The sequence below is a fragment of the Osmerus eperlanus genome, chromosome 18 (genome assembly GCF_963692335.1).
Source record: "Osmerus eperlanus chromosome 18, fOsmEpe2.1, whole genome shotgun sequence".
NCBI lineage: Eukaryota > Metazoa > Chordata > Actinopteri > Osmeriformes > Osmeridae > Osmerus > Osmerus eperlanus.
Window position 1 is genome coordinate 6,116,040 of NC_085035.1, and position 24,489 is coordinate 6,140,528.

At 50.0% G+C, this 24,489-nt stretch overlaps 1 protein-coding gene across 5 annotated transcripts in view; it reads right to left on the reverse strand.

The window, feature by feature from the left end:
* The window catches only part of shroom3 (shroom family member 3), a 33,934-nt gene extending 9,804 nt beyond the window's left edge, over positions 1-24,130 (reverse strand). The window contains exons 1-5 of one of the 5 annotated variants that reach the window (XM_062483782.1): positions 23,262-24,130; positions 19,557-19,711; positions 10,105-10,227; positions 3,932-4,063; positions 65-2,035 (exon numbers count right to left, since the gene is read on the reverse strand). In XM_062483782.1, coding sequence (XP_062339766.1) covers positions 65-2,035; positions 3,932-4,063; positions 10,105-10,227; positions 19,557-19,711; positions 23,262-23,405 — 2,525 coding nt within the window. In that variant the 5' untranslated portion in view covers positions 23,406-24,130. Of the gene's footprint in view, positions 1-64; positions 2,036-3,931; positions 4,064-5,940; positions 6,284-10,104; positions 10,228-11,335; positions 11,355-14,503; positions 14,767-19,556; positions 19,712-23,261 lie in introns of those variants that run through there. The other 4 variants (XM_062483783.1, XM_062483785.1, XM_062483786.1 and 1 more) reach the window with 4 other exon arrangements.
* Between the last annotated feature and the right edge of the window lie 359 nt (positions 24,131-24,489).

Sequence of the window (24,489 nt, forward strand, 5' to 3'; positions counted from 1 at the left end):
TACAGGTGGAAATACATTTTGGAAAACAACAAACAAGACATATTCATCGGTTGCTTTCGTGTACCTGTGCTGGGGTTGGTCGGTGCTCCCTCGCCGCTGGGTCACGTGATCCTCCTGGGCCGTGATGCTGGACCCGTAGGAGCTGGAGCTGAGTGATCTGTAGGCGCCGGGGCTGTTGCTTCTCTCCAGCATGAGGCGCAGGTCCTCCGTGCTAGAGAGGGCACTCCTGTTGCGCTCATGGGGCTGGGTCGGCCTCGGAGGCCCCAGGTTGGTGTGGCTGGCACTGTGGCTGCGCTGCTTGCCCTGCTCGCGACGCTCGAAGCGATTGACCTTTTCGAGGACGGAGAGGCTCCGGGTGGCCTGCGCGCTCCCCTGGCTGCTGGAGCTCTCGGGGCTGGCACAGCGCTGCACTTCCGCCAGGGCGTTCTCGAGACGGGTCAGAGGGTGCTCCTTCGGCTGCTGGAAGGCGCTGGAGTCACTGTGGTGTCGGAGGTGGGCGCTGACCTGGACGGGGGGGACGCCGGTGTCATCACCTCGGGGGGCCTGAGCCACCTGCCCCTGAGCCACTCTGCTGCCGGGCATGGGCGCCGGCTCTGGGTGGGCACTGGGAGGAGCGGGGTGTCTGAGCTGGGCTTCCTCCCTGGCGTGAACGTGGGGATCCAGCTTCTCTGAGCTCTGCCAGTACCTGGGCTTCTCTGTCCTGGGCTGGACAGGGGTGTAGGGGTCCCTCCTCTCCTGGCCTATGGACTGGGCAGAGCAAGGCCTGTAGCCCTGGCCTTGTGCTGGACCCTCGTGGTTCTGTCTAGGGAATTGCGCCTGGCTCTCGGCCCCTCCGGGTTTCAAGTGAGACCTGTAGAGAGCGCACTTGGTCTGGGACTCGTCGAGGGATTGCTGGGCCGGAGGCCTGGGCTGGGGGAAGTCATGCAGCTGGCTGGAGGCGGAGTGGGAGTGGGAATAAGGGGGAGGAGGGATGCTTTGGTATCCGTTCTCCAGAGCCACCTCGTCCACGCTGACCCCCAGCGGCCCCTGAGGGTGCTGCCCTCTCTCCTTAGCCAGAGCCGGGTACACACTACTGGAGCTGGGGCACGAGGTGGGCATCTGGGCAAAGTGGGGCTCGGGCAGGGGCACGGGGTAGATGCCCGTGGGCAGCATGAAGCGGCCGGACTGGACGGCGGGCTGGGAAGGGAAGCCCCCCTGTTTGGGCTTGGTGGTGGGGCTGCTTTCGGGGCTCTTCTCGATGACGGTGTGGAGCTGGCCCTCGGCTCCGTACGAGCCCTTCCCAGAAGCCACGGAGCCGCTGGAGTGGTGCCAGGAGCCCTTCTGCAGGGCTCTCTGGGACCTCGCCTGCTCCAGGCTGGACCATGAGTTGGGCCTCTCGTGATTCCTTATGGCCGCGTAGCTGTCGCTGCGCGTGGGCGGGGCCGGCGCCCCCTTCAGGCTCTCGTAGGAGCTACGGCTGGAGGCCTGGCCCCAGATGGGCCCCACGCTGTGGCGGTTGGAGGCGGGGTTACCCCCGCCCGCGCTACTGCCGCCGCTGCTGCTGCTACTGCTGCTGCTCCCCCGGTGATTGGCTCGGGATGCTCCGCCCCCTCCTCTGGCTTCACTGTTGCGTAGCAACGCGGCGGAGGCGGAGCTGACCTCGTGCTCCTGGGACACACCCTGCTGGGGGTCGTAGATGGTGCGCACGTAGCGGATGTCCGCCTGCTGCATGCCCTCGGCTCCGCCCCCGGCGCCGCCGGCCCCACCCCTCTGCGGCACCGTCTCCATGGAGTAGGAGCGCTCCTTGCTGAAGGAAGGGGCCGCCGCCAGGTACTCTGGGATGCTGGAGCTGGTGGAGAAGGAGCTGTAGGCAGAGTCCCGTTTGCTGTGCAAATGGTCGATGCTGTTGGACGACTTGGAGGTGGAGAGCTGGTGGCAGGAGCTGTAGGCCGGGTGGGGGTGGTCCAGACTCTCCATACTGCCTCTTGAGCTGTACTGGTCGGGACTCTTCCTCAGGTAACCCGTCTCGTAGCTGGACAGATCTGTGGTAGATGTGCTACGTGCGCACAGCAGAGGAAAGAGCATCAGCTAGCTACAGTGGAATCTTGCTCCAATTGGACACAGAACAAATACACTCAGGTGTACATGTAATACAAAGCAAGGCAGTACGCTGCCGGTATCGGGGACGAGTAAAGCAGAAATGGGCACTGTCACTATGGGAAATAGACTTTAACCAAAGAAGTAGATAAAAATATATAATATTTAACCATTCTATGAGGTAATGGTTTCGTTTGCTGAGAAAGCAATGGTGTTTTCTGAAGGTTTACAATTTTGTCTTCACAGGTTGTTAGGACCTTGAAAGATATTTCACAGGAAGTTCCACGATCAGTTTTAAACAAGAATCTGCAAACAAAGACTTCACTTCAAAAGCAAACACTTTTCACATCTCACATCTCACTTCAAAGAGATCGATCGATAGGTTCAATGATAGTCCAATGAATGCTGGACCATAAACCAGCACCATAAAACAAAGCCGACAGTGAGAACATCTACAGTGTGTCAAAGTTAGTCAATGAAATCATCATAAAATAATAGGGAACTACCATTAAATTGGGCAACTTTACATACTAAGGGTGTCATGATAGGCCGACTTTGTACACTGGTAGGAAGTGCACATAACTGAAGGACGTCCTGCCTGCCTGCCTGCCTGTCTGTCTATCTATCTATCTATCTATCTATCTGTCTATCTATCTATCTGTCTGTCTGTCTGTCTGTCTGTCTGTCTGTCTGTCTGTCTGCCTGTCTGCCTGTCTATCTGTTTATCTGTCTGTCTGTCTGCCTGTCTATCTGTCTATCTGCCTGTCTTTCTGTCTGTCTGTCTGTCTGCCTGTCTGCCTGTCTGCCTGTCTGCTTGTCCGTCTGTCTGTCTGCCTGCTTGTCTGTCTGCTTGTCCGTCTGTCTGTCTGCCTGCTTGTCTGTCTGCCTGTCTGTCTGCCTGTCTGTCAGCTTGCCTGTCTGTCTGCCTGCCTGCCTGCCTGCCAGCCCCATCTCTCCTTCTGAAAGTCTGACAACACAGGCGGAACTCAGCTGGGCCCTGGGCCCTCTGTCCTTGTATGGATATGTAGGTGCAGCAGGGACGGTGGCAGGGAGTGTGTGTGTGTTTTAATACTTGAGTGTGTCAGTGCGTGTGGGGGAGAAGATGAGGTGGAGAGAGGTATGTGTGCATGCGTGTGTGCGCGGGCCTCCGTATGTTAGTGTGTGTGTGTCTACGCCTCAATGTCTTAGTGTGTGTGTGGTAGTTAGGGGGATGGTTGGGGCCTGCTGGTATTTCTGCTGCAGTAATTAATGTTGCGACGTCACAGGCTTGCGATCAGCACAATCGCTCTTATGGCGTGGCTCCCTCAACCGTGCTGAACTCAATTACTGCTCCTACTCTGGAAAAGGGGCCGCAATGTGCCCCCCCCCCCTCCCTCCCTCCCTCCCTCCCTCTTTCTCTTTCTCTCTGAAGAACAGCCAAGGATGCCACGACATTGGACGGCCAAGAGATACACTCAGACGGGAGGGGGGTCGTCATGGGAACCACAGTGCTGAGAGGGTGTCAATAGGAATGGCCCTCCATGGCGGACTGCATCGGTGACTGATCACTTTGACTCTGATGTGCATGGACATCCGTTCGAAATTTGCATAAAACTGGGCTGAGACTAAATGGCAAAATATTGACAAGTGCTATGTTCTTGTGGTAGGTGATCTCTGTGTCTCTGTGCAGTCAAGGTCAGGGTCAGGCAGTCCGGCTCTCGGCATCTACACACATGGGAGCAAAGAGAGAGAGAGGGGTGGGGAGGGAGAGAGAGAGAGAGAGGGAGAGAGAGAGAGATAGAGAGAGAGACAGAGAGAGAGAGAGAGAGGGAGAGAGAGAGAGAGAGAGACAGAGAGAGAGAGATTTGTAACTGACCTGGAATGATAGGCCTGGTGCCAGGGCGCACCCATGCTGCCCTGTGAGATCTGCGTCATGCTGGTCTCTGTCTGGCCCTCGCCAAGCTTGGTGGAGTGCCACGAGTGAGGTCTGGATGTGGGCTCGCTCCGTCTGGGTGGAGAGGGGGTTGGGGGCCGGTAAGAGAGGGGGGGGACAACGACACAGGCTTAACCAGGGTTCTCATAAACACGGAGCAACTCTGCCCTCGAATAATGGCTTGTTTTCTCAGGAACACTGTGAAGGAACTGTGACATCATCAATCACTTTGATTGGTTTGGTGAGTTGAAGGCTCAGTCTTTAAAAAACTTTAAGGCAGACCTGGTGATGGTTGGCTTTTGTGCAAAAAAAGGTGACAATCTTTTTGCTACAAAAACCCTTGTATCCCTAGTTTACACTATAGGTAAATATCATAACCATTCCATACCAACAAGCAATATTGCAAAGAAAGGGATGCATAAAAACTGACTTTAAACAGACCCAATTGAGTAACTGTCATCAGAGTGGCCTAGATATAACACTGGATATCAAAATCCAATCTACACAGTGAGTGAACACATGGCCAAATATATTAATTACAAAGATTTAGAGTCCCGGCTGGAGGTTTTAACACTGGGAGGAAGCCCCCAGGGAATCCACTGTGTAAAAAAAGCCACATCTGAATTGAGTTAGTCACATTAGATCCAATTGTAATGCCTCATAGACTTTGTGACAACACGCCACTGATTCATGATGCCTGTGAACGCAGCTCTTGAAATCTGGGAGAACATCAGCCAGTTCGCTTTTTTAAAAACACATGAAGTGGCTGCATTGTTGAACTCCCAATCGCCCCCCCACTCCCACTCCCCCTCCCCCCATCACAGACTTCAACAGCCTACAGCTGGCTGGCTGTTTTTTACACAGCACCAGACTCTTACCTCAACTGACTATATTCCAGAAAACAACACAACACACACACAAAAACAGACGCACACAAACAGTTATAGGGAAACGTGAAACGTATTAAAACCATGAAACTTCAGACACAGGCACGTACATTTGTCAGTTTCAACCTGAGAGGGTATAGCTGGACTTGTGCCACTATCCAAGTCAAGTCCTAGTCTGGTTTTGAGCCTGGTTCTCTTGGGACTGGTTCCGGACCTGGTTCTGGGCCTTCAGCCATTTCAGACTCCAGCTGCAGGATTTCAGTACCCTCACCCCCTCTCCCTGAATCATATCATACTCTCCTCTCTGCCACACCCACCACAAACTGGACACTCAGCAGAGGAAACACAAGCAAAGTTTCACAACCCTCCAAGTGTGTGGGAGCCAGTGAAGGTTGTATATCAAAACCGGCACTGACAGGAATGACCTCTGGTCTGCTTAATACTCAACACAGGGGGTCATCACGTTCAGACCCCACACATCCTGAGAGGAAAAGACAGCAGACAATGGTGGCCGAGCTGTCTTTGAGACCTCATAAACAACATATTCTCCTCCAGTCAGTCGACCCCCCGCAAGTCACATTTGTTACATTCCTCCCCTCTGATGGCAAAGTAAAAGGACAAGGCTGGTCCAAAGCCAGTGCCCTGTGGCACCCCCACCCCAGAGGCCACATGACAAGCCATCTTATTTCATGTTTGTCAGTGAAGACGATCTTCTTGATCCTGAAAACAGAGCACTTAGCTGAGAAGATAAACAGGAAGAGATGCTATCTCTCCCCTTCGGAGGAACATGAAGTGCCTCATGCCCCCACAGAACATAATCACTAGAATATGCACACATAAGCATTTCAACTGGCTTCACATATTGCTAACACGAAAATCAACCTAATTAGCATTTCCACCGTCTATAGAACTACCTTGTGTAGTTCTAGAAAACACGAGGCAAACACTTCATTTGTGCTCCACCCAAGATAGGAAGCCTAGCCTCAACTCATGACACTTTCAACCTAAAGTCCCAACCAGGCAGCACACCTCCATACGCTACATCTTCAGACACATCAGGGTTACCTGCCAGTGAACCTGAGCACCCGGGAGATGAGGCCCGTCGCCAGGCCGTTGACGCTGGTCTCCGACGGGGACTTGCACAGCGCCCCATCGGACCTGCCCAGGTCCCCCTTCTTCTGTTTCCTCCTCAGCTTCCTGCGGTAGAAGTCCCGTAGCATGGTCCCCCCCTTGTTAACGATGCTACGCTAACGCCGCAACAAGGCTCCGAGCGAGAATGGAAGGCGGCGGGCACCGGCTGGTGGGTTAGGGCCAGTGAAGTCAAGCAACCTCATTAGCCCACGCAATTAAACGTCATTACCTCACGTGCGATAAAGCATGGAGTAAACATCCTGCCCGGCAGAGTACATGGGCACTGGTTAAGTCACGGTGGAATTAGTGAAAGACAGAGAATAAAGAGGGAGGGAGGGATGGAATGAGGGAGGGAAACAGGGAGGATCTGTAGGGAGGCAGTAGACAAAGAGAGACAGTGAGAGAGAGAGAGAGAGAGAGAGAGAGAGAGAGAGAGAGAGAGGGGGGGGGGGGGGAGAGAGGGGGGGGGGGGAGAGAGAGAGGGAGAGACAGACAGAGGGAGAGAGACAGAGAGAGAGAGAGAGAGAGAGAGAGAGAGAGGGGGGGAGAGGGAGAGAGAGAGAGAGAGAGAGAGAGAGAGAGAGAGAGAGAGAGAGAGAGAGAGAGAGAGAGAGAGAGAGAGAGAGAGAAGAGAGAGAGAGAGAGAGAGAGAGAGAGAGAGAGAGAGAGAGAGAGAGAGAGAGAGAGAGAGAGAGAGAGAGAAAGTGTGTGAAACAGAGTGAAAGAAAGACAGAGAAGGATAGGCTGACTAACTGAACCTTCTCAGTCAGAACTGCATTTGAGCACTTCGAGGGGAATACAAACACATGATAGCATGTGGTCACCCACTGAACAATGAGATGTTCTATGGCCCCCTTTTGCTCCCTCTCTCTTCCCAACTTGTATCACTCGGCCACGTGACTCCGGCCCCACTCATCGAGCCACCCCACACCCCAGGCCAATTACCCAGACAGGCGGGCTAGGGAGCCTCAATTAGCTTATTATCTGCCATTACTCAGGGTGTGTCATCATTGGGGTGTGCCTCTGAGCTTCCTCTGCCTGGTGGTGACAGCTGTCTGCAAGCTTCTGGCCTGGGCCACCTGGGCCTGAGAGCTACTCTGTGGTACAGTCAACTGGGCCACTGGCTTGGGAATAGACACCTGAGGAGGAGCCAAGGTAGGAGATGACATGGTGACGTACCCTAACCACAAAGGCCTACGTTCGTGAGAAAAACACAAGAATGCCATGTACATGCAAACAAACACACACTTACAGACCCACACTCATGCAAACACACACGTATTGCACTTCCACACACACCTCTAGCCGTAGGAGCTGGCCCGGCTGAGGAAGCCGACTGAAGTGTTGAACAAAGCTACTCAGGAGCCCTGACACCCAATTCAACATGCCACAAAGAGACGGATTTCCGTGGTGTCCCATGATCCTTTATGATCTCCCATGGGAGAAGAAATCCCCGAAACCCAAGCCTCAGGGATTCTGTCTGGCGGGGGGCGTCAGGGAAGGTGCTGTCAGAGCTGCGGACCCTTTCCCAGCATCCCCCACTTTCCCAGCATCCCCCACTGTCGGGATCCATGTTTTTGTCATCGGAGGGAGGACAGACAAGGGTGTGTCCTGCTACGGAAACCTTATCTGCACTGTGGGAACGCAGTTTTCCGGGATTAATCTTTTGATGGCCGAGGAAACTGAAATTGGAGAGGGGATTAGACGGACGGGGTGTGTGTGTGGAGGGGGGCGTCAAAGTAGGGGAGCAGTTCACCACAGAGGATGAGTAAGGGGGGGGACAGAGAGGGTTGTACGGGGGGACGTCTGAGTCTAGGTTGATCTGTCAACATCTGGAGTTATTCGAGTGGTATTTGGATGGTGGAGGGATGAGGGTGGAGGAGGGGGGGAGGGGGGGTTAGGGTTAGGGTCGCCTGCCGCCCGAGTTAGGGAACTAAAACCCAAATCCAAGCCCCTGGCACTGGGTCTCTGGCTGGAGAGAGATCATACAGCAGCTCCATGTTTTCTATCACAACAACATTCTGATGGAGAAAACTGTGAAAACAGGAGAGGCACGGAGAGGGGAAGATGTGAGGAGGGTTGGAAAGTATGTGATCTCCAATAAATCACAGTGGTTTTGGTTCAGAAATACTGGTTCCTTTCGTTCCAATAAATCACAACTGCCCAAGAGCGAGAGAAAGCACATTGGAGAGGAAATATGTGCGTTCCAACAGACTCTGTCTTCCCAAGTGTGCCACCCAGTCCCCTGGGGATCCAAAAGCCCACTTCCTGCCCCAGGCTCTACCAAAGGACCCCCCCCCCTCACTCCCCCCTCTCTAAAATACATCTGATATCACCCCACAGAAAGGTTAAAGGAATTCAGGATACCCCAGCGTCATGTAGAAATCCTCCACCTCGCTCCACAGTGAAGCAGCGACATCTTGGGACCAGCTTGGTGCTTAGCAGACACCATTGTTGTTGAATGGTACAGGGCTAAAACATGGCGCTACCACTGCTATCAGTCAGCCCAGTCCCTTCCTGTGTTCTGTGCTTGAGGAAGCCTAAGACTGGTTGCGGAGATCCCGGGACATTGTTGCGTGAGAGTTTGGTCGGGAAGCCCTCCGAAAAGAAAACCCTCCTGATCAATGGGTGTTTGTCTAGCAAGGTGAAGCTTGAAGAGAAATACTTCCAGTGGATGAAATACCACAGCGATGCTTTACAGCTAAATCAAACATCTTCCAATGTTATCCCTAACCTTGGACAGACCCCGTAGCTCTCTCCTACTGTTCCTGTCAGTTGCTTGTTTGAAAATCACTTGACATACGGACGTGAGGTTAGGGCTCCACACAGTGTACGTTCCTACCTGTGCCCCAGCATGTGCAGATCGAAGCCAGTCTTTCACCCTCGCTCTAAACCACACACGAGCTCCGGAACATGAGTGTGTGTGTCTTTGTTTTAGTCCCTGTCGCTTTGTGTTTGTGGCTGGGGACTAGAAACCCCCATCATGTCTTCACACTGATGAAAACCAAGATGACGAAGCGGCTTTTACAGCCGGTCGCCATGACAATGCCTCTTCATGGCCTTTCATAACAGCCGTGTATTTATGGAGTGACGGCGGAGGGATACGTTTGTTGAATCGTTCTGTTAGCTTTTAACATTCCTCCGAAAAGTAACAGTTGTTCTGCTGCGTCATTTGACATCTCCTCAAGCCAGTGCCTTATTAGGATGCAACCCACAGCACCAGAAGTGGAAAGTGTCGTATTTATAGTATGTTTGTATGGAGCGGGTAGCTTTCTGCCTTGTTTTCTATGCTCAGAACCCTAAAGACTGCTTTGATGCTTTGATGAAAGAAACCACAGGGGTAGGAGGAGATGGAGAAGTACAGTAGTCTCCCTGCTCGGAGGAGAGAAGAGGCGGAGGAAGCCTGTACTGTACGTTCTCCACAAAGATGGGTGTAACACCGTCGGTTCACAGACCACACCCGTGTGAGTAACCTGCCTGAGACCAGCAGACTTGTCTCCCTCAGATTAAATCTGGGTTTTAGCTTAGCGAGCTAAGGCAGCGTGGAAGAGACTGGGGGTCACGGCGGGGGGTCTCAACAACAGAAATCACCTGTACCCTATCCTTTCACTCTGCCACGCAGGAAAGATTCGGTGCCCACAACCGCCAGGACAAAACCCGTCAACTGTAAACCTGTCACTACGGCAGCATCCTGTATATACATTTCCCCCTTGTTTCCTGTCCCCACACGGCGTGAGATATGACGAAGAGGAAGTGGCACTTCACAATGGTCCAGAAGCATCCCTGGGACCTGTCCACTTCCTGTGTGGGAAGAGGAAACGCCGGCTGACACCACAGTTGTAAATATAGTTCTTCCCTCGCCGGTGACCTTTTCGACGTGGTCCCTCTCCCCTCGCACAACGAAACAAAGAGCCACCTCAGTCTGACTCAGAGCACTGCAGAGATGCAGCAGGCCACACCCAGAGACACAGATCCTGACAGAGTAAACGCATGCAGACAAAACAACACGTGCAGGGCCGGCCTACGATAGACAGTTCGAATACAGAGGCTCCATACATCCTGTAGACAGACCAGACAAGACCGCAAATCAGAACCCACCTATTCTTGATGCGCAGTTTTACACCTCCAGAGCACAGCCTGCTGTTCCTGGGGGGTTCCTGGTTGGAGGAGGCCTGGGGTGGGGGCGTTTGATCTCCACAACAGACGCCAGGGCAGCACTCCCTGGACACACACATACACACACACACACGGTTAGGCTCTAGTACAGTCAGTGTAGCATATCGTTAAGATGCAGCCCTTGTCCAACAGGGCAACCTGACCCGAAGGCAGAGCTGCTGTCAGTACCCCCAGAGTAGAATGACTCTACGGGTATTCTCTGTGCTGGACCAGCTGCCTCCCCTTGTGTGAGAAGCTGGAATGAGTGTTATCTTGCATCTTCCCATCAAAGTCCAACTTGATGACAAACCTGATGAGCCACCTGGCAGTCTCAGTTACGAACCACATGACACGAGAGTGAACTTTAAACACCGTCGTTCACACAGGCCTTCCTAGGCCACAGCTTTTCTGATAAAACCTCATGTCATAAAGATATAAATTAAAATGTTCTCCCACGAATACTGGGAGAAACCCCCAGGAAGAAAACAAATGTAAAGCTTCTCTCAGTTCCATGGTTATGGTTTTGGCTTGGGTTCATTTAAACTCCACTTCCTCTGCTGTCTGACATACACCATTTTTCCCGAGAAGTCGGCCCCAAATCGGACACTCAGAAATGTACGACATTTCAACCACTGATCTCATCATAATCCCTTGAGGAGTTATAAAAGGAACACGCTGATTTGCAGGATATTGTGTTTATTAAAACCCAAATCTGGGCTCCCCAACTCTGCTCCTGTAAAATCTCCATTATGAGACTGGGGGCTTTCACCACGACAAACTAACATAAATATAATCCTATGGCTATAGATTTGACTGTGCCCAGTGGCACTGGAGCTTGATCTCTCTACAGTGTTGTTTATCCATGCTACCAATGTCGACTCCCACAAGTGTACAAACCTGGAACAATAATTTCTAATCACCGAACACTAAAGACAAAGCTTTACTTTTTAGCATCGGATGACATTGTGGCTGTGGATGTAAAGTGTGTTGGATCATGGGACATTTTGATTGACTGAAATGAGAAGTTGAATTCTAACAGGGCTAAACAGGCGTTTGAGTCCATCTCTGCCGGCAAGTGCCTGACGTGAGGAGGCCCTTACGAATCCTCCACAAAGCGACAGTCTTTCTCTACGCAGACCAACAGATAGACAAGACTATGCGAATGTGAATGTACCCATTGGCTAAATGTCTGTCTGTCTGTCCGTATGTCTGTCTCTGTCAGGCAGACTCTGCATGGCGATCAAGGTATGTTCTGTTGACACAGTGTTCCTGCTCCCTTGCTTCTGTATTCTCCTCCTCCTAATGACAAAAATAAACAGAGAATGAGAGTGAGAGAGCTGAAAGGATGTTTACTCTTCCTCCCTTTCATTTGTACTCCCTCCCTCCTTCCCTCCCTCTGCATCAGTTACCGAAGGTGTGTCAATCTGACAAATTGGAGAATGCAGCAGTGGCAAAGCCAGGATAGAAGCAAACAACCTCACCCTGCCTCACCCACATCAGACTCCTGCCACCTCAGCCTGCCTCTCACCCTCTCAGTGGCATCGTCTTCCGCTCTTCCCATCTCACCATTACCATCTTCGCTCGCCACCTCGACCTCTATCACCCCCATCTTGCCTAAGAACACAGTCACTGCTCGCACCTCTCCCCACGTGGATGCCTGCCACGTAAACTGGGTTAGCTAATGACCGACAGACATTATCAGTCTGGGTGTTCCTCAACTGTAATATGAAATGAATAAATAAAGGGTTGGCCTTGTTTGCTGGTTTTCAGCTGCTCCTCTGTCCATCATGACCTGGGATATTTACATAATTAGAGATGGAACAATGTGGTTGGAGGAGGGGGTGTCTGAGTGGGTTGGCCAATCGAACGTCTCCTCAGACATAGCCCTCGCATTCCACATGTCAACCCCCTTCCCCAACACACATGGGCATGTTGGGTCTCCAGAGTAACCACACAACCCCGCATGTGCATGTCCCCTCAGACAACCTTGTTGTACCACAGTTGTTGCCTGACGTCATACAACTGTGGTAACACAATGTTGTGTTGACACAAAGAGGTAGATGGTAATGGCCCACAAGGCATGCAGTCCATCTTGACATCTACCTTGCTTCTTGACAAGCAGGCATATCTTGAAAAGTGCTGATAAAAGTTCAGCATCCTAACGTTGCTTTAAACAACAGGTCAAGTCCTCTAGACCCTCGTCCAACAGGCTGCTGGAATGTTGCGTCACCAATAAATGTTTAATTGTAAAGTATACAGTCTACAATGAATAGCCTAGCTACCACCACACGAATCATTGGCCAAACATTAACAAAATGACGTTACCTCCACAAACAAAAACGGGTGTGTAGTCATGACGTGTAACATTTTGATCGTATCTTTTAACACCTCGTTATTTGACACATTTGAGGGCTACCCTAAATTAATTGCAAATGGATAATGCACGAACAAATAGATTCACTAAACATGTGATGTGCTAACCAGCAGGAATGCGCTTTGAATACATTACTAATTAATAGCCGCACGCACACATTTCAAGTGCACGATGCGGTGGGGAAAAGCTTTTTAAACTCAAACCAGATTTACTCGTTAGCGGAATGCTAAAGCTAATCCAGAATCCATTATCGTTCAACAGCGTTCCTTTGCGGGCGGCGGTCCAGGAAAACATCATCCAGGATTGAATCAGCAAACATATTTTGTTTGAGAACAGACAGAGCAAACTTCCTGCATGCCCGCTCACTCTCTGTCAGACTGTCCATCTGTCTGCGAGGCTTTCACAGGACCCCCTCGGCCAATTCTAGGACACGCAGCGAGAGGGAGCTAACTAAGCCGTTGTCAAGGAAGCGGCATTGTAATGACCCTGTAATGACTTAGAGCAGAGAATCACATTCTAGAAATGTCTATCAACATTGCTTGACTACAGACAATAGGCCACCATGGGAGAGAGGAAATTAGGACAGAGAATAAACAGCGAAAGCGAGAATAAGAGATAGTGGGGGGGAAATGCTCAAGCTTTTTTGTTCATCTGATAGTGTTTTTGTTGAGGTAATTGGTCAAACAAAATCACTTTTCCTGAGAAAGCTTCTGTTCCAAAGGGTCAAATTAGGTGTTGAATGTTCCACATCACACACTTAAAGTATTATTTACTTGCATGCCTACCATGGTCAAGGAAAAGTTGTCATTACACTGAGAATGAGCAATGTTATCACCAAAGGATAACAAGAGAGATACTAGGAATGACAGATATCATGACAAACCAGGAATCCAGACACACTCATCCACTCACACAAACAAACTCTCATGCAAATTCATCACACTATGAAAAAGTAATGTATCCAGTCAACCAACATCAACTGAATACATTACTCTCCATGATTCCTCCCCTCTCTCCTCACTCGGGCTCCTTTCTACTCTTTTGCACTGCTCTCTCTCACCCAATCAGAGATAACCTTTACCTTGATGATGCAGCATAGAAGACATCATTTTACTACATGCTCCTGACAGAGTAAGGAAATTGTGTTTGTGTGTGTGTGGGGGGGGGGGGGGGGAGGGGGCATACAGGCAGCAACTGAAGAGAGAGGGATGATGGAGGAGAAAGGGATTGGTAGGGATGGAGGCTTTTTCATTTCCAGTTGGTTTCCGTCTTCTCCTCTCCTCTCAATCCCCCCATAACCCATCCTGCTACCCTCCCCTGGCTGGAGGACCCACAAAAGAGTCCACATTATAGAAAAGGCTTACGGCCCCATTATTACTGCACTCTGGACCCCACATTCACCAGCGCTTAGGGCTAAACCATGGGAGCTTTGGCCCAGGCTTACTCCAGACTGTGGCTAAATGAACAGCAGTAAGAAGTAGGTAGGCAGGCCTGTCAAGGCCCCAGCACCCCCCGTTCCCCACAGCCCAGGAGGACCACAGCAGACTGGGGACTCTTAACGCCCAGAGTAGGACCACATGAGGGGAAAGCTGGGGTTACAAGCCTCTGGTCCTGTTAGAGATGGTGGTTGTCGTACTGGAGAGAGTGTGGCTCTTCTACCTAGTACAAGGGCTGTTAGATACAAGCTTTAGTTTGAACCAAAACTGTTTTATACTGCATGTGATCATTACTGTAGTGACTACTCACTGTATTCAAACACAGGTTTGGATGTGAGGAGTGTGTGCCTGGAGGAGGTATGGGAACATGGAAACACACTGTTTCCACCCGGCATATGCACATCCTTATTTGCATAGGGCTCCAGAGATTCAGAGCTCCACAAAACTCATGCAAAGACATGCAGGTGCACACACACACACACACACACACACACACACACACACACACAGACAGAATAAGCAAGCTTCTTACCTTCATCAAAAAGGAAAACGCTCAGGTGTCAATCAACAGGTAAGATCCTTGTGATACTCATGCTTCAGAAACCAAGTCTCAGTGACCATGTCCCAACCACCAAGTTTCCTCTCCGCTCTACTTGGAAACTTTTCGTTCAACCTGAAGAGGCAAATCCTTTACGAACACACACACTTACACACACAAACATACCACATGCAGGGAGGGCTAAGGCTCCTCATTCTCTATTTAACAAAAGCAGCTAGGGCTTTTGGCATGTAGCATAACTACTTGCATACTCTCTCCCCTCTCGTCTGCACACACAACAAGCACTTAGCAGCCACAAGAGAGGAGTTCAAATTACTTCCCCCCTGTCAGCCAATCAGATGAGCCTCAGAGCTGAATGGAACCTATTGGGGGTGATGTCACAAAGCAGGTTCCACTTGTCCTAACTCTAGGGAGAAGCAGAGGGAGGGAGGGAGGGAGGGAGGGAGGGAGGGAGGGAGGGAGGGACAACCATCAGGGATGGGAAGCGAACGGGGAGGGAGACAGGGAGAGGCAGGGAAAAAGAGTGGGTCAAAAATAAATAGTAGACAGGAGGTAGTAGGGAGTTTCTACGTACCCTGTTAGGGCTCCTCGTTACCCACTGTAAACTCTACTGTACGCGTGAGTAAGAGACCGAGAGACAAAGGAAAATCGTGTACGAGTATGATGGGGAGGGAGAAAGTGAGCTGCCAATTGCACCCTTTTGTGGAAGGTTGTAGTAAAGGACCGATAAGGCAGGACAGGTGTCAAGTCATGCCAGGTGCACTGTGTCTCACTCGCACGTCACTTCTATTGTTAACCTGAGGACCTGACAGTAGAGGGGCCGGTCTTCGTCACACCTGCCTTCTCCCACCCTGCACCTGGCCCTGTGACACGGCAGTGCCAAACTCCTCATCTGCTTTTTGTCCTAACAAACCCTGGAGACAGGAGGAAAAGGAGAGGGTATCGGACAGGAGAGAAATGATCCTGTCACGGAAGAAGAAACAGCACTTCGGCTCTGGTTTTCCTGTCCTTACAAATGTATTCACTGGTCTTCACCCAGACTGACCAAGACAGTCACGCTTAGCACAGAAACCAGGACTACAACCAGCTCACCAGAACCTCCACCACAGAAACAGGTGGACAGCATACAAACAAACAAAGTCGGAAGCATTTCTCTGTCCCCCTCGTTCAATTAGACCTGGACAGGGCTGAACCACCCCAAAATCTCCAGCCACTCACCCCTGCCCCCTGTTCCCTGTCTCACTACCCGTATATTCCCCCCCCCCCCCCCCCCCCAACTATCTCCCATAGCCCAGCCAACGGCCCCTCACTCAGGCAGAAGTAACCTCCCAGACTGTCGCATCTTTGTTTGCTTATGGCACACGTCTATTCAGCTGTGGGCAGAGAGCTGGGCAGGCAGGCGGGCAGCAGGGAGTCTCTCAGTGAGAGCATGTCGTGCAGAGACAGGGGACATGTGAATGACTGAATTTGGTGGGCAGCAAGCGAAAGATGAGGTATTGTTTTTCAGGAAAGGTTCCACTGCGGTCCAGGAGTCTGGTCTGTGGCTGGTGGGAAAGCTGGACAGGTGCCTGCAGCAGCACTACACGCACCATACTATCAGATAAGACGTTATTTACTGTACCACATGAGAGGACTTACAAAGAACGTCAGGTCCTTTATTGCCATGTTGCCAACAAAATCTATGTACATATTTACAAAAAACGAAAGAAAATGATAGGTTAGACATTTTTAGGTTTGCTTTTGCATGAGCTGGCTTATATATATATATATATTACCAAACAGGGTTACATTTTAACATTTGAAAGTAAATGAACAAGTGTGCGGCGCTCACACAAGTGACTGCTGTGTCTGTCAAGTTTTGCCACATTCGAACAGATATGTTGGTGTCTTCATAAAGCTCAAGCTTTATGTTAGTCGGAGGAGAATTGAACAACAAGGCACTCACGACATTGTTAAATATTTACAGCATTTCTCACAGCGTCTTAGCCATGAGCCTTATGACTGTAGTAGCCTAGTAGCAACTCAGTGGAAATTTCCATCCAAATCCATCCCCACAGACCAAACACACACAAAAAGGAGTGACATTAGACTGACTCTTTGACTTACGGTTCACTTCAAGCCTTGATGGAATGGACAGTTGAATTGGAGCCTAACTGACCACCAACACAGACCCCAAACCTGAGTGTGGAATGGGATGAAACATTTGTGTGAGTCTGAATCCAGACTCCTTTTTATTAAGGGTTGTCAAAGGTCAACACAACTGTGCATCCTTGTTAGCGCTGGAGGGTCAAGGTTTCGTTTGATAAGGAAACATCAAGCAACCGCAGCAATAAATAGCAAAACAGAGATAGAGAGACATGAGAGACATTGAGAAAGAGAGAGACATAGAAATGTCCCTTCTCATTATCAGCAACCACACAACTGTATTGGGGTCTACGTTATACAGGCACAAAGCCTGAGACTACAGCGTGCCAGTGCAACAATAAACATCCCCCACCATTAGAACTGACTTTACCGCTAGCCAACCAGAGCCAAGGCTCAGCCTGTAGGGAGCCAATGGTCTGTCGCAGTCTCTCGAGTGACATCATCACACAACAGGCAGATCTCTATTAGCAACGTGTGTCCCATTTACAGACATCGGGAGGAATCCCAATTTGGGGTTTCCCAAAGGGCACATACCTAACGGAGTCTCCTCCAGAGTCTGGGTTCTCATCCATCTTCAGACAAGAGCTGGTGTCCGGCCTCGCCGCTCATGAGAACATTTGTTTTTTTTCCCCATGCACTTCCTCCTTAGAACTAGCTTAGCCAATCAGCATTGAGACTGGGTAAGCTGAGGAAGTCCAGACAGATGTGCGCTCATAACGGATAAACGAGGTAAATGCACACACGCAGGTAGGGCATGTGAACTTGTGTCCAAGGGGTACACAGGAGATCCCGGTTTAAACGTGTGTATCCAGGCTGGGTCCCTCTGAGGGCAGTCCATCAAGGGTATGACCCTGGCACGCAAACCTCCGTAGGTACAGTTCTGCCCCGACTACCAAGCCCACTCCTACCTCTAATCCTCCTCACGTCATCCTGCCCCCCAACCCACCATCCCCTTCACATCCTTACCCCTCACCTCGTCCAAAGTCCTGCTTGCGTAACTACAGTGTCTAGCCCCATAGAAGGTTCTTGCCAAACGGTCACGCCCCGGCTGTTCCAGCCATGTGTTACTGGTGCAAATTTTCCGGCTGTTAGGCCATTCGTTTGCCAGCACAGCCTAGAGCTATCTGGACACTACCGGACTACCGGCCATCGAGAAGGAGCTGTTTGTTTAGGGCTTAGCAGAGTCAACAGCATGCTAACCTGCAGGGGTGTCAAGCTCAGCAGCAGCGCTCACCGCCAAACATCGGACGAGGAAGCGTGCGAGTCTCTTGACTTCCGCAACTGACCTGGACTCTGGACCTGGATGCAAATGAGCATCCTCCCTGGCTCTGTGGCTGGCTGTCTCTTCCTCTCTCTCCTCCCTCCCTCCCTCCCTCCCTCGTTCTACCCTTCCCCCTCTCCGTCAAGGTGCCTGAAGTGAAGGCAGGGTGTGCCGACTGGTCGGATTGACCAGCTGTGGTTTCTCCTCTCCTCCATCGGTGCACTCTCCTCACCTCCACTGTCTCCCAGCTCTTACCCTTCTCCTTTTCCTCCGAGAGGCCTCTGCGCTAGACTGAGCAGTCAGGTAGGTAGGCAGTTAAGCACATGAACCTGAGCCCCAGCCCTAGCCCAAGTCTCTGCCCCGACAAAGCCAGGTGTGGGACAATGGCCGCCATTATGGCCTGTTATTAGCCAGAAGAAAGGCTTTGACTGTGTGGACAGAGTGAGTCAGGGGGGGTGAAGTCTTTTATACTTTTGGGCTCACACACACAAACACACACACACACACAAACACACACACACAAACAGGACTAGCCTGAAGCAAACATTAGACTCCAGTAGCCAGTAAATTAGGAAGCTGCACCACTATGCTTACTACACCCCAAAATACCCGTCCTTCTCTTTCTTTCACTCCCTAACAATGTCATGCTGTTGCTACCATGCATCCAGCACCTGTTTTTTGGGGGGTTAGTCGTTTTATGACACCTACAAGGCTGTAAATTCATATTAACAGACCTCCTTGACACCTGTCACACAGATGACTCCTGGAGGTGCGCCCTCTAGAGGACAACTGAAAAGGTTTGGCTGAGACCCAAACTTTCCCTTTAGATAAGAATGACACAACTCTTCCTGTATCAATCCTAGGTTGCTACATCTGCTCCTGAGATATAAGAGGATGGATTAAGGAGTACTGTTCTTACACTGACACTACCTAGCTACCAAAGATGAGGCCGGGGAGGGCTCCACCTCTCTGTCCTCCTCGGGGGTGTCAGATAAGGCCACCAGGCTGTCGGCATGGCGATAACAAGGGGCATGCTGGGAGCATGGACATCCAGCCAAAGAGGAACAGGGCACTCAAAGCACCACCCACCCTGTTATCTACAAGTGCTGAAGCATGACCACTTCACCAATGCATCCACCACCGCTGATCAGCTTTCTGAGAAAGGACAGTTCTACAGTCCTGTTCAGTCATTCATTCATTGATATGTAGCCCAAAATGAGAATGTAAATAAAGTAGGATCAATGTTTCGAACAACTTCCTAAACCACTGTAGGCTCCATGACAGGTGGGCAGACAGACACGAGGTCAAACAGACAGAGTGCAGACAAACAGTGGTGCGAGGTGTGTGTCTCCGTTTGTGTGTATGTGTGTATGTGAGGAGGAGAGAGCGAGTGTGTATGTGAGTGCATTGGTAGGTATGTGTGTGTGTGTGTGTGTGAGAGAGAGAGAGAGAGAGAGAGAGAGAGAGAGAGAGAGAGAGAGAGAGAGAGAGAGAGAGAAAGAAAGAGAGAGAGAAAGAGAGAGAGAGCATGTACGTGCAGGCATGTGTAAGTGGAAGGGCTGTTTTAAAGTGTGTGTAGGTGGGGGGGGGGGATGCTGGGGGAGGGGTGCTGGGGGTTACCTGCGTATGGTGAGCCGGAGAGTCTTGTAAGAGCCCTTGACCAGAGATATGGCCTCCTGTCTGAAGCCGCTCAGCTCCACCTCATTGATGACCACCACTTTGTCTCCCACCTGCAGGGGGTGTTCTAACCTGTCTGCTTTCCCACCTTCCTCGACCTATAGGAACAAAGATTGGACACACACACAGAGTAGTAAATTGAACACCGCCTCATTCACCTAAAACAAAAGCCAGCACTAAAATCAGCAAGGTGCAATCCCTGCTGGAGTCAAACCCACACTTTTACGGTTGCTACTGCAATACCCCCCCCCCCCTCCACCCTTCCAAACGATATTTGCTGTCCTGTCACCAGGATCATTATGACATGTGAATAGTTCTGGGGGGGGGGGGGGGGCAGCGGTTGGTGCTCCTGCTTGTGCAGAGGTCAGGTTCTCAAACATTGCTCTCTCGCTCCAGCTATCTCAGTAGGGAGATTAGCGCGGGGTTGACGTGATGCATTCTCCAGTGGCACATCGTACCGCGGTGCAGGAGGTGTGGCAGGAATGTGTCACCCCTCATTACGACTGTGGCCGCTGTGGGGGGTCAGCGAGGACCCCGCCCTCCCACACTTCATCTGAGGAGTGGTGGTGGTGACTGGAAAGCGCATGCTTGGGGTAACGTTCAAGCCATTCCCCAGGGAAACGTGGATATTGTCATTTTCTGTACGAGCCAGGTCATGTTTGCTGATCCCTCCCACCCACTGCCATGAAGACTGTATTAGCCTCAAACATTAGCCTCATGTAGATGAGACGGTGCATGTAACTTCTTTCAAATACTGTGAAAAAAAAGTGTTTGGTCGGCTGAAAGAAGAGAACAAATGGGGAAAATAACCATGCCAGTTTCTTTTGACTTGTCTTCACTTGACAGGCTTTCGTGTACAATGTCTTTTGAAGCCTTTCCGGAAGAACTTTGCTTCTGCCAGCTTGAAATGACTTGAGTCATACAGTAGACAACAGGACATATTTTGAATAATTTGGAAAAGCAGGCGTGGAGTTTTAACACTATCTCAGTAGAAAAGAGTTGGAGACCGCAGAAAAGGCTGAGAGGAAGATTTGCTTAACTTGGTGGCCAAAGGGTCTGAAAGGGAGTCTTTTATTACAGATGTGCTGCCAAGAGTCTGACAATGAATCTATTAATATAGACTTGGGCGAAAAGACTAATTCTCTTGACCTTTCTCTGACCCCGCTCCCACAAACCAAAGGTCATAGTGACAGCATCCCGAATTGCTAATACACTGTAAGCTTTTCGAGACAACCCCCATGAATGAACACTGAAGGAAAGAGAGAGATTTAAAAAATCAGTATTCAGTAAACATACTATGTATGTTTGGATTTGCTATCTATTTTTTTCCTCTCTCTCTTCTTTTGTTGCTTTTCAGACTAGCCGAGCTCTTGCAAATTCCGTTGCTGACATTCCTTTTTTCTCACTCTCTCAATCTCTCTCTCTCTCTCTCTCTCTCTCTCTCTCTCTCTCTCTCTCTCTCCCTCTCTCTCTCTCTCTCTCTCTCTCTCTGTCTTGGATCACTGCCAGAACCCTGGCCTGCATTCCGGATTGTACTCGTCCCTGCTGTAGAGGAGGTGTGTGGGGAGCTGGAGGGCTAGGGGACTGCAGGGCCAGGAGGGCCAGGAGGCTGGAAGGTCAGGAGGCTGGAGGGCCAGGAGGCTGGAAGGTCAGGAGGCTTTAAGCTCAGGAGGCTGGAAGGTCAGGAGGTTAGAGGGTCATGGAACTGGAAGGCCAGGAAGCTGGAGGGCCAAGAAGCTGGAGGGACAGGAGGCTAGAGGACCAGGATGCTCTTGACCAGGGTGAGTCAGGTGGCTGAGCGGTTAGAGAATCGGGTTCGATTCCTGGCCTTGTCAAATGATGTTGTGTCCTTGGGCAAGGCACTTCACCCTACTTGCCTCAGGGGAATGTCCCTGTACTTACTGTAAGTCGCTCTGGATAAGAGCGTCTGCTTAATGACTAAATGTAAATGTCATGTAAATGACCAGGTTAGGATCTCGCCAACATCTCAACAGTGATTGACCATCTCTGACCATCAGTAGCAGTAAAGGTACAGTGGGGCAGGGAGGCAGAGAAAGTGGTGGGTAAGCAGGAGGTGGAGCATATTGTATATGCTTCTGTGTGTGTGATCCAGCAGGGAGGCGATGACACAGTGGCCCACATCTCTGCACTAAGGCAGATTAGACAGCCTGCCCAGAGAGCTAAGCCCAAGCGCTGAAAGAAGACGCTCAATAACATACCCTCCACCAGCCCACACCCTGCCTGCTAACACCGGCCTCACATTGCCCCTTCCTCCAGCGCCATCACCACCGGTGGCTCACCGGGTAAAAGCATGGCGGGAAAAAACACTCTGCAATATCTAATCTGCTATGTCATGCTGTTGCTGGTGCATCCCAATTCCATGTGGTTTTCCTTCCTTCCGTTTATTTCCGTGTATAGAACGACTTGCAACAAGCTCCTGGGATTCTTCTGACCTTGTGGGATCTATTTAACGGTTTCCTCCATCCATCACTCTTGTATTTGTGATGGGTTAGACAGCACTGGCCAGCATTGTGTCATACAGGCCTGGCTGTTTGGACACTGGGCTGGCCCACACAGAGGCATTTCTCTCGGAATCAAAAATCCCCAAATATGGCTGCAGCTGCTGTGTGTCTCTCAGTCTGGCATTTCAGCTGATATTCTGGACTGGTTTCGTAGTAACGCAGACTTTAATAGAGTACACCATGGGAAATGATTCAAAATCAAAACCATCGACTTGTGGAGAATCCATCTTAACATAAATCAGTACACTTTCTGAAATAAAGCGTACAAGGCTCATGTCTATTTAACATCAGTCTTTACACCCTCAACATCAGTCTGTTCCCCCCAAAACAATGAGCTTATCTCAACCAAACGACTCCTCCCTATCTTCCACGTACACAACCCCTATCAGAGGAGGGTGTCAGTCCTAAGACATTTCAAGGATGACTGATGAGAACAGGTTTAAAAATGGACACCCCTTCAACAATAACAACAACAACTTATGATCCACCCTGCAGTCTACTGGGCCTGGTTGAGATCATGTATGACCAGACTGTGCCAACCATGAGACAGCAGATAAGTCCTGCTTCCATTTGAGTGAGCAAAGAGGTTTACCAGGGAAGCAGCCATGCTGAAAGGACTCATTCAGGATGAGGTCATGAATTCTTGTTGATTGGGCCTTGTTTGGACAAGATCTCTTTTTTTTAGGACTGATGTTATAGGAACAAATAAATATGGTTCTGAATGGATACAGTCTAATTTGAAGCTACTTGATGAATCCATTACTTCATAATCATGCTCATGGACAAAGTAACATTAACTGTTATCGGATATACTCAGTTCCAGCATGTTTTGCCTACTGGACATGGCACCTTAGTTGCCATGATAGTAAACTTAGCAAAAATCCACGTTTACCTAATTGCTGTAACTGCTCTATGGCAATAAGTAAAGTGCAAGCAAGTAGCTACTAATCTAAATTGTACAACAATGACGAAGAGAATATTGTATCTAATACATCCATCCATCCATAGACACTTCACAAACGTTTTGACAGCTTTCTTCAAGGGGAAGGACTCAGCAATGTGATGGGCCAACGTTGGTAGGGAATGAGGAAGTCAGGTGTAGTAGAAAAAACACCTGATACCTTACCTTGGAGATTATTAGTGCTTCTCCATGCTCGAGGCCACCTTTGAGCGTGAAACCCCAGGGAGCCCCACCCTGCAGACGAACCTCAACGAAAACCGACTTTCCTCTCTGGATGACTGTACTGTAACTGCACAGACTGCTATCCATAGTCGAGAAGACGGAGAAAAGGTTCGGACTGACGGGTATTCCTATTCAGTCCATTAGCAACGAGGAAGGATAAATAGGGGAAAAAATCATGTTTCAAATATTCCTTTTCCCTTTCTTATTAAAATCCGCACAAAACAAAGCAAGTAATGTCCACTCCTATGTGATAAATAGTTTCCCCGCATTACCAAATGGAGCAGCGAGTGAAACATAATTTGTAACCGAAGTGCATTCTGTTGACAGTCAACACAAAAAAGTTACTAAATAAAAAAATACAATTCAAAAAGTGTAACATTGCCAATGTAAAAACAAAAATATACTTGATTAACAAGGTTCCTGTAGTAGACTATAACTTCAGGCTACTTTTAATCGTATGTCAGCCCTTTCCCTCTTCCGACTTTATTTTACCATCACAATAGAATTTGCTACAATCCACTGGGTTGGGAGAAAAGAGAGCGCTCTTTGCCTCGCTGTGAGTTTGGTCGAAGCGAGATTAGGTCAATTTGCCCTGTCAGAAAAAGTATTGCCCACCAGATTTCAGCAATTGTTTTGCGTACTTTACTCAAAGCTTCAACGTAGATTTCCCAACAACATTTGAAGAGATTTGTCGGCTGCAGAAATCATGCGAATCGCAACGATCTCATCTTGCTCCCTTGATGCGATTTTAACTTCCCTCAGTCAGTCCCATGGATGCAAAACTTTGTTTCCCCCCTACTCAGTGTAGTCCCGTCACAGTCAATGGATGAGGTGGTGCGTAATGCGCATGTGTGTGGGGACTGATTCATTGCAGTGCCCGCTTCTTTATAAGTCAAACCATTGTCGAGTCAAAAATACCGACCTGTCTTTGTCTATTGAACAACATGACTGTTTTATTTATGTATTTATTTCTACTTTCTATGCGATGCAAAGCATTGTATCCCACGGTCAGTTTACTTGATGATGATGATGCTTTCGTCGAAGTTCCATCTCTAGGGCTGGAGGGAGCATTCTTCATGTTTGTTAAATTCGGGGAATTCTAATCTGTGTGTGTGTGTGTGGGGGGGGGGGGGGGGGGGTGAGGGCTTCCCATGACTACATCCATATTCTT